The 11,089-nt window shown below is 38.3% G+C and overlaps 1 protein-coding gene across 1 annotated transcript; it reads left to right on the top strand.

Annotated features, from left to right (window-relative positions):
* Window positions 1-1,774: 1,774 nt before the first annotated feature.
* Window positions 1,775-8,745, top strand: LOC104980718 (olfactory receptor 8B3-like). The gene is made up of 2 exons (XM_010829501.1): window positions 1,775-1,785; window positions 7,812-8,745. Exons 1-2 carry the CDS (start codon window positions 1,775-1,777, stop codon window positions 8,743-8,745), a joined length of 945 nt encoding a protein of 314 aa, XP_010827803.1.
* Window positions 8,746-11,089: the final 2,344 nt, after the last annotated feature.

Here is an 11,089-nt window from a genome sequence, read left to right as displayed (position 1 = left end):
GCACCATGAAAGTTTTAACAAGTAATAATAAAATATATTTAAAAATCGTAACTGAAGTATATAATAACTGAAATGAAAAATACACTGGAGAATTAGCAGTAGATTAGTGATAAAGAGTAACGCCTAAGTGGATATGAAAGAGAGAATAATGGAAATTGCCCAGTTAAAATAGCAAAAAAATGCAAATAAAATTTTAAAATATGAATAGTTTAAGGGAGCTCTGTGACAACATCAAGTTTACTAATATTTGTATTCTAGTGGATGCAGCAGCAGAAAAGAGCAAGAAACTGGTGAAAAAAAAAGTAATGAAATTATGGCTAAATACTTAATGAACTTGAAGAAGAAAATCAACATGTAGGTTTGGGAAGTAGAGAGTCTCAAATAAGATAAACCCAAAGAGAACCAAACCAATCCATATCATATTTAAAATGGCAAAATTTAAGATCACAGTAGAATATTAAGGTAGCAATAGAAAAATAAGGAATTTCATATGAGAGAATCTATTATAACATAAACCTATTATAAGCTGATTATTCTGAAGAAACTTTGCAGGGCAGAGGAAGTAGCATAATATATTTGAAGTGCTGAAAGTAAAAAAAAAACTACAACCTTAATATACTCTTTGAAGGCAAGCTATCATTAAAAATTGAAGAAGAAATAAAGAGCATCTCCAAGAAGCAAAACCAAGAAGCATTCATCAGTCCTAAACCAACCATATAAGAAATGTTAAAATGTCTTCTTTATTGAAAAAGAAAAGACTAAAAGAATATTAAGAAATATAGGAAGAGAAAATTTCACTGGTAAAGGCAAATATATGGTAAGGGCTATTGATCAACCACTTAAATAAGCTAGTGGAATGGTTAAAAATAAAAATTGTGAGATCATGTCAAGATATCAAAGCAACCTAAGTGCCCATGAAAAACTGAGTGGATAAAAAAGATGTGGTATATGTACACGATGGAATACTGTGCTGTGATTATTCACTCAGTCATGACTGACTCTTTGTGACCCATGGACTATAGCCTGCCAAGCTCCTCTCTCCATGGGGATTCTCATGGCAAGAATACCAGAGTGGATTGCCATGCCCTCCTTCAGGAGATCTTCCCAACCCAGGGATCAAACCAAGGTCTCCCACATTGCAGGTGGATTCTGTACCATCTGAGCCACCAGGGAAGCCCAAGAATACTGGAATGGGTAGACTATCCCTTCTCCAGTTAATCTTCCCAGCCCAGAAATCGAACCAGGGTCTGCTTCATTACAGGCAGATTCTTTACCAGGTGAACTACAGAGAAATGTAAATCGAAATAATAGTGAGATTATCACCTCACACCTGTTAGAATGGCTATCATGAATAATAACACAAACAAAAATTGGCAAGGATGTGGAAAAAAGGAAACCTTAATACAATTCTGGGAATACAAACGAGTGTAACCACTATGGAAAAAGTTACAGAGGTTCTTCAAAAAACTAAAAATAAAACTTCTGTATGATCCAACAATTGGTATATATCTGAAGGAGTCAAAAACAATAATATGAAAAAATACATGAAACCAGTGTTCATAGCAGTATTATTTTAATAGCATAGATGTGGCAGCCACCTAAGTGTCCATCAACAGATGAATTTATACATACATACACATACACATTTAATGGCTGAGTAATATAGATATTCAGTCAGTTCAGTTCACTCAGTCGTGTCCGACTATGTGACCCCATGAACCGCAGGATGCCAGGCCTCCCTGTCCATCACCAACTCCAGAGTCCACCCAAACCCATGTCCATTGAGTCAGAATGTCATCCAGCCATCTCATCCTCTGTCATCCCCTTTTCCTCCAGCTCTTCGCATCAGGTGGCCAAAGTATTGGAGTTTCAGCTTCAACATCAGGCCTTTCAATAAACATGCAGGACTGATCTCCTTTAGAATGGACTGGTTGGATCTCCTCGCAGTCCAAGGGACTCTCAAGAGTCTTCTCCAACACCACAGTTCAAAAGCATCAATTCTTCTCCACTCAGATTTCTTTATTGTCCAACTCTCACATCCATACACGACCAATGGAAAAACCATAGCCTTAACTAGATGGACCTTTGTTGGCTAAGTAATGTCTCTGCTTTTTAATATGTTGTCTAGGTTTGTCATAACTTTCCTTCCAAGGAGTAAGCGTCTTTTAATTTCATGGTTGCAATCACCATCTGCAGTGATTTTGGAGCCCAGAAAAATACAGTCTGACACTGTTTCCACTGTTTCCCCATCTATTAGCCATGAAGTAATGGGACCAGATGCCATGATCTTCATTTTCTGAATGTTGAGTCTTAAGCCAACTTTTTCACTCTCTTCTTTCACTTTCATCAAGAGGCTTTTTAGTTCCTCTTCACTTTCTGCCATAAGGGTGGTGTCATCTGCATATCTGAGGTTACTGATATTTCTCCTGGCAATCTTGATTCCATCTTGGGCTTCCTCCAGCCCAGTATTTCTCATGATGTACTCTACATATAAGTTAAATAAGTAAGGTGACAATATACAGCCTTGACGTACTCCTTTTCCTATTTGGAACCAGTCTGTTGTTCCATGTCCAGTTTTAATTGTTGCTTCCTGACCTGCATACAGACTTCTCAGGAGGCAGTTCAGATGGTCTGGTGTGCCCATCTCTTTCAGAATTTTCCACAGTTTATTGTTATCCACACAGTCAAAGGCTTTGGCATAGTCAATAAAGCAGAAGTAGATGTTTTTCTGGAACTCTCTTGCTTTTTCGATGATCCAGCAGATGTTGGCAATTTGATCTCTGGTTCCTCTGCCATTTATAAAACCAGCTTGAACATCTGGAATTTCGTGGTTCACATATTGCTGAAGCCTGGCTTGGGGAATTTTGAGCTTTACTAGCGTGTGAGATGAGTGCAACTGGGCAGTAGTGTGAGCATTCTTTGGCATTGCCTTTCTTTGGGATTGGAATAAAAACTGACCTTTCCAGTCCTGTGGCCACTGCTGTTTTCCAAATTTGCTGGCATATTGAGTGCAGCATTTTCACAGCATCATCTTTCAGGATTTGGAATAGCTCAACTAGAATTCCATCACCTCCACTAGCTTTGTTTGTAGTGATTCTTCCTAAGGCACACTTGACTTCACATTCTAGGATTTCTGGCTCTAGGTGAGTGATCACACCATCGTGATTGCCTGGGTCATGAAGATCTTTGCTGTACTGTTCTTCTGTCTATTCTTGCCACCTCTTCTTAATATCTTCTGCTTCTGTTAGGTCCATACAATTTCTATCCTTAATTGAGCCCATCTTTGCATGAAATGTTCCCTTGGTATCTCTAATTTTCTTGCAGTGATCTCTAGTCTTTCCTATTCTATTGTTTTCCTCTATATCTTTGCATTGATCGCTGAGGTGGGCTTTCTTATCTCTCCTTACTATTCTTTGGAACTCTGCATTCAAATGGGTGTATCTTTCCTTTTCCTCTTTGCTTTTTGCTTCCTTTCTTTTCACAGCTATTTGTAAGGCCTCCTCAGACAGCCATTTTGCTTTTTTGCATTTCTTTTTCTTGGAATGGTCTTGATTCCTGTCTCTTGTACAATGTCATGAACTTCCGTCCATAGTTCATCAGGCACTCTATCAAATCTAGTCCCTTAAATCTATTTCTCACTTCCACTGTATAGTCATAAGGGATTTGATTTAGGTCATACCTGAATGATCTAGTGGTTTTCTCCACTTTCTTCCATTTCAGTCTGAATTTGGCAATAAGGAGTTCATGATATGAGCCACCGTCAGCTCCTGGTCTTGTTTCTGCTGACTGTATAGAGCTTCTCCATCTTTGGCTGCAAAGAATATAATCAGTCTGATTTCAGTGTTGACCGTCTGGTGATGTCCATGCGTAGAGTCTTCTCTTGTGTTGTTGGAAGAGGGTGTTTGCTATGACCAGTGCGTTCTCTTGGCAGAACTCTATTAAATAGCCTTTGCCCTGCTTCATTCCGTACTCCAAGGCCAAATTTGCCTGTTACTCCAGGTGTTTCTTGACTTCCTACTTTTGCATTCCAGTCCCCTATAATTAAAAGGACATCTTCTTTGGGTGTTAACATATATATTAGTCATGAAAAAATGAAATTCTGCTGTTTGCAATTATGTAGTTGACCACAGAGAATAGTATGTTCAGTGAAATAATGCAAAGATCAGTGCTATATGTTATGTTATATGTGAAATATTTAAAAAATGAAAGAAAAGTGAATATTACAGAATAGAAACATTTTTACAGATGTAGAGACCAAACTAGTAGTTACCAGTGAGGAAAGGGAAGGGGTGAAGGGAAATATAGGAGTAGGGGATTAAAAGATACAGAACAGTATGCATAAAATATATAAACAACGAAGACATATTATGTAGATGGAGAATATAGTCAATATTTTCATAAAAATTTAAATGAAGTATAATCTATAAAGTGAAAAGTGAAAGTGAAGTCGCTCAGCCGTGTCTGACTCTTAGTGACCCCATGGACTGGAGAAGGAAATGGCAACCCACTCCAGTGTTCTTGCCTGGAGAATCCCAGGGACAGGGGATCCCGGTGGGCTGCCGTCTATGGGGTCACACAGAGTTGGACACGACTGAAGCGGCTTAGCAGCAGCAGCAACATAATCTATAAAAATATTGAATCACTATGTTTTACACCTGAAACTAACATGATATTGTAAATCAACTATACTTGAAGAGAAAGCTCTTTCTTTGACTTCTGTTAACTTGATTGTAATGTGCCTTGTGATGGATTTCATCTTATTTGGGATATTATGTTTTAGTTTCCTAGTTCTGGATGTCCAGTTGTTTGCATAGACTTGAGGATTTTTTCAGCCAGATTTTATTTGATAAACCTTTTAGATCATCACTTACGTTTTCTCCCGTGGTGATCCATGGAATGCCTATGTGGCTCATGTGATACTAACACTTCCTATAAATCTTAGACTTTTGACACAACTTTTCATTCTTTTTTCTTTTTGCTCCACTTACTAAATTATTTCAGATGTCCTTTTCCCAAACTCTATAATTCTTTCTTACATTTGTTTAGTCTGCTATTTTGACCTTCTAGTGAATTTTTCAGTTCAATTATTGCGTTTTGGCTTCATGATTTCTGTTTGGTACTCTTCAACGAATATAATTGCCACTTTTTTCACATACTGTTCTTCAACTACCTTGAGCATCTTTATGATAGTTAAAGAAATTCTCAGTCAGGTAAATCATGTATCTCCATTTCATGTATCTCCAATTCAGGGCCAATTTTAGGATCACTTTCTTGGAAAGATACTTTTTTTGTTTTTTAATGTAATCTCACTTTTCTTCATTTTTCCTTGTCTTTCTGCACTCATGTCTGCATATAGACAAAATAGCAAACTATTTTAATTCTCATGACCTGGCCTTGTAAAGGAGCTGACCCTCTCAATAAACGTGGCTAGAAAAAGCAGACCTCTCAATCTTGTGACAGTATAACCACTTTGTTTTTAGCAGCTCCAGGCCTCTGGAGAATGTCAGGATCCCATAGACCCTTAACACAGGAGATTAGTCAGTTCCTCAGGCAGCTCCCAGATCAGTTGGGTCATTGGTTGAACAGTCTACCTTTTCCTTTACCAAGGAGAAACTGTAGGAAAAATATTTTCTACTACTAGCTATGTTAAGTTAATGTGGGGTAGGTGGCTATAGTGAATTTTAGCCCAAATTGGTGTCTCTCTTCTCTCTCACCTCAGGCAGATAAACTATGCCATATCCTATATCCCTTCAGCTTTCTCACAGAGGCTATACAGAGGCAAGTCTTCTGAATGGCCCTTAGAAAAATTGGGGCTTTGGATGTATTGTGCATCTTTCTCTCCCCAGGGAGAACCTGGGAACTGGGGAATTTTGTCCCAGTCACATAGTTCTGGATCACCATACATATATGGCAAGATGTACCTTGCATTTTCTTAACAGTTTCAACATGATTAGTATCATGCTGGAACTGTGTGCAGCATCCTTTTGACTAAGTTTTGGATTTCTTGTAGAGGGAATCTGTACATAATTTGTTTTGAGTCAGTGTGTTCATGCAGGGAAGGAGAGTCTAGGGCTTGCTCTTTTGCCATCTTGCTGATGGGAAATGGTCATTAATTTTGGCTGTTCCTTGGAGGATGAGCAATCCCTATAGCAAAGGAAAAGCTTGAATAAAATATTGAGTCTATAAGGAATTAAAGACAGATTGTATATACAACCCCCTTAGTTCCCTATTACACATAGAAACTGTTCCCTGGGGAATAGGAACAAGCTGCTGCCGTATCTATATGTGAATACGTTATATCATTACACTCATATTAAATCCTCTGTGACTTCCTATGTGGCCAAAGTGATAATAATAACAACCATTTATTTTTTTCTGATGCTGGATAGGAAGGAAATCATAATCAAAATTATGATCTCTAATTCTGAAAGAATTCTAGGGCATATAAAAAATTAATTACAGATGGTGGTTTCTTAAAATCAATTAACCAAATCCTCAGAAACTGAAATTGCCCTTCCAGGACTACGGGGTAAAAACAAGAAGAAAGACCTGGGGCATTCTGCCTTTAAGAGAGTGAGTTTCTGAATTCCATTTATATTCATGTTTTCCTTGTTCAAGAGGGAGACTGAGAACCTAAGATATGACAGTCCATTTCTTATTTGTGCAGTCCTGAGATTCAGTGAATCTTGCAGAGAAATCTGTTTGAGGGGAGAGCAGGAAATGTTTAGAATCATTTACAGACACAAGAGATGCAGTTTCTTAGTAAGTTTCTTCTCCATGGGTGGAACACTATTTCTTCTACTTTTATAAATTTTGCTCTGTGGTATATGGAAGGACTGAGGATGAAGCTGAAACTCTAATACTATGGCCATCTGATGTGAAGAACTGACTCACTGAAAAAGATCCTGATGCCGGGAAAGATTGAAGATGGAGATGGTGACGACAGAGGATGAGATGGTTGGATGGCATCACCGACTTGATGGACATGAGTTTCAGTAGGTTCTGGGAGTTGGTGATGGACAGGGAGGCTTGGTGTGCTGCAGTCCATGGGGTCACAAAGAATCAGACATAAGTGAGCAACTGAACTGATATGGAGTAACTTAAGCTGTCCTAGACTTTAGTTCCTCTAGCCTTATTTGTTTTTCAAATAAACTGGAAGCAATATTCTTGGATCCTACCCTGTATAGTCTTATGTGCAGTAGAGGCAAAAACCAGGCTTTGGAGATTACTACCAAAAGAAGAGGAGAGGTGAGGAGAGAGTCCAAGTGAATGAAATAATGGTGAGATGAGAGAAGGGAAACTCTGTCCTCGTTCACACTTGTTTTCCTCTGTTGTTCAGTTGCCCAGTCATTTCCGACTCTCTGCAACCCTATGGACTGTAGCCCGCCAGACTCCTCTGTCCATAGGATTCTCCAGGCAAGAATACTGGAGTGGGTTACCATTTCCTTCTCCAGGGGATCTTCCTGACCCACGGATCAAACCTGCCTCTGCTGTGTCTCCTGCATTGCAGATCGATTCTTTACCCCTGAGCCACCATTATTCTTTTGGATAAAAGGCTAAATTTTGATGCTTTACAAAGCATCAGACACTTTGTAAAATGCTTGCTTTACAAACACTTTGGTTTGTAAAGCGTTTATACAGGAAATTTATGTCACTGATTTCCATGGTAATGGTAAGTAAATTCTGTGGGTCCAGTTTGGGCTAGTCACAGTCATTCCCAGTGCATACATCACTTTATGTGAGGAGATGTGGGAAATACTCTTTTTCCTCTATGTAACGCTTCTCCCCTGTTTTCACAGATCCCCTTAGAGAAGAATGGCTCCAGGGAATGACTCTTTCACAACTCAGTTCATTTTAGTGGGATTAACAGACCAATCAGTTCTTCAGCTCCCCCTGTTTTTCCTGTTTCTAGTAATGTATATGGTCACTGTGATGGGAAATTTGAGCTTGATCATCCTAATTGGGCTGAGTTCACATCTGCACACCCCTATGTACTTTTTCCTCTTTAATTTGTCCTTCATAGATCTCTGTTATTCTACTGTTTTCACACTTAAAATGCTGATTAACATCATATCAAAGAAGAAGATTATCTCCTACATGGGGTGCATGACTCAGCTTTACTTCTTCACTTTTTTTGGTATTTCTGAATGCTATGTGCTGACATCAATGGCCTATGACCGCTATGTGGCCATCTGTAACCCACTCTTGTATAAAATTGCCATGTCCCCTAAAGTGTGTTCCAGCTTTATGCTTGGTTCCTACTTGATGGCATTTTTGGATGCCATGATTCTTATTGGAGGCATGCTGAGACTGAACTTCTGTGATGCAAACACCATCAACCATTATTTGTGTGATACCTACCCTCTGCTCCAGCTCTCCTGCACAAGTACCTACATCCTTGAGCTGGAAGTTATTATTGTGTCAGGCATCAACATCATTCTGCCCAGTCTCACCATCTTTGTCTCTTATGGCCTCATCCTCTCCAACATCCTTCACATCAGCTCCACAGAGGGCAGGTCTAAAGCCTTCAGGACCTGCAGTTCCCACATCATTGCTGTTTCTCTGTTCTTTGGATCAAGTGCATTTGTGTATCTCAAACCATCTTCTATACCCATGAATAAGGGAAAAGTCTTATCTGTCTTTTACACCAATGTGGTTCCCATGATGAATCCCTTAATTTACAGCTTAAGGAACAAAGATGTTAAACTTGCTCTGAGAAAAGTCCTGAGGATGGTGAAGTTTTGATCAGAAACATTATCTGTCTGTGCATATAGTTTTAGGAGAAGGAGATTCTGTGTGTTCATTTAAATAGTTATAGTTAGAATTTATTTCTCTCTTTTTTAAATAACAAAATTTAAGTAATATTTGAGCCTTCCCCTAATAATTTATCTCTGGTTTTTCTGTCTGTTGCTTCTTTTTCCCTAATCATTTGCATGGTATCTCCTGCAGTTTTCCTTCTTACTAGTAATTTTAAATTAAAAATGTAGTATCTCTGTTATTTTTATTGTCATTTCATATTTTCAGTTTTTACTGAAAAGGAAAATGGTCCCCAAGTGATCAAATTTGAGACACCTCTGATATAATGACAGACCAGTGATGAAAATCAGCTAGATAAGACTAAAGTAACATTGTTTCACTGGGGTTGTGCTTATTTGCCACTTCCTGTTAGAAACATGCATCAGATATTCTGTTTCTACTCCCATTTTTCCATTCTCTGACCTGGAAGACTATGTCTCCTTTAAATGTTAGAGATTGAAGTTTCCATAAAGGCTTTATCTGTAATTTATTTTGTATCTGGTAAATATTTTATATCAAACTTCTTTGGCTGGAGTTTTCCCTTTACCTTTCCACAATGAACTCAGCAGATCATCTAAATATATTTATTTCATTGATAATAAAATGAAGCTCCAAATGGTTAATTATTAAATGTCACAGATACATAAAGAAAAAAATCTAGACTAAACAGATAGCCTTCTAATTTCAAGTCTGCTACTTCTGTAGTCTACTTACATCTACTTCATTCTATTCTATTCGTTTCAGTTATGATCATTAATGAGAAAATATTTTTAATTTGAAGCTTAACTGTTGTTTATTCCAGGGGATGTATGAATTTCTCTCATGGTACATGGTGCTTTTTTGTTGTTTGTTTGCTTGTTTAGGCAAAGAGTTTCATGGGTTTCTTTGGGTGGGAAAGGAAGGTCTTTTGGACTAGTATATTGGTGAGATGGGGCTTCCCAGGGGGCAGTATGATAAAGAAACTACCTGCCAATGCAGGAAACGTAAGAGATGTGGGTTTGATCTCTAGATCTGGAAGATCCCCTGGAGGAGGGCAAGGCAACCCACTCCAGTATTCTTACCTGGAGAATCCCATGGGCAGAGGAGCCTGGAACGCTACAGTCCGTAGGGTTGCAAAGAGTCAGACACGACTAGATAACTTAGCACACACACTGGTGAAAAGATTGACTCACATTGGAAGGGTTTTTGTATGTGTCTAAAACTAAGAAAATGAATTTCAGGTGTTTGAAAGTGATTTATTATTATTATTATTAAAAGAACAGGACGTGGTAAAGAAAGGAGTCCAGAATCACATCATGAAGACAGACCTCTACAAGACACATAACCAGAAAATAAGAGGTCGCTGTGTGGGAAGTGGTCATAAGGCTTAGGAAACAAATTTTATTCTGAAATTGTATTCTTCTGTACAGGAATGTATATGTATCTCACAGTATACAAATCTTTGACAAAGTTATAGTGTACATGACTGTACAGTAGTAGGGCATTGGGAAATGATGGTGAAAAAGAGTCACATTTGGAACCAGGGAGAAAGAGGGCAGCTACAGGTGATAACATAGTTAAGAGCATTTGAAATTCAAGTTAGGAAGAAGGAATTTAGAGAGTACATTGAAGGACTTGAAAGCTCCTACCTATGACCCTGTTCTCCTTCTATAATGCCCTAGAAATATTATTGAGCTCACAGTGTTTCTCTATATAGGCTATCAGCTTAAGTTATTTTATTTTTGACAGGTTTTTTTTTTTTTTTTTTTTTTTTTTTTTTGTGGAGCTTCATATGCTACTTCCATACAGATTTCAAATTACTCAACCTCAAAGTGCAACTGGCAGTATAATGACATCTTGAAAGAAATACTTGGTGGATACACATATTTTTGCACTGTGTATACTGAAAAAGATGTTGCATTCTTATTTTTAAGGCAAAAATGCAACCTATAAAAGCCTCAGTATGATGTGTCAAGGGTTAATGTAAATATTTTCCATGGATGTCAGGCATGCACATGTCCAGGAGAGGCTTCGACAAAACTTATGGAACCGAATGTCAGATAGTAGGACCTTTCCCCTCCAATATCCAGTGTCTGTGCTCTGATTACTGATTTTTGCTTCTGAACCAGATGTGCAGACACAGTGGGGGCAACCACTGTTGGTGTGTCTCCCCACCATTGCTATAATCCCCTTCTGATCCAGCTGAGGTGACTTCCAGGGAGTTTAAAAGCTTGTACTGTTTTCCCTTCCCATCCTGTTTTTCTTTTTGGAGCCAGACATTAAAGACTAGGACTTTTGTAAAGTAAGAAGCATA

Source organism: Bison bison, unplaced genomic scaffold, assembly GCF_000754665.1.
Source record: "Bison bison bison isolate TAMUID 2011002044 unplaced genomic scaffold, Bison_UMD1.0 scf7180017864506, whole genome shotgun sequence".
Classification (NCBI taxonomy): Eukaryota; Metazoa; Chordata; class Mammalia; order Artiodactyla; family Bovidae; genus Bison; species Bison bison.
Note: the sequence above shows the minus strand (reverse complement) of the source record. Positions and strands in the feature narration are given on the sequence as shown.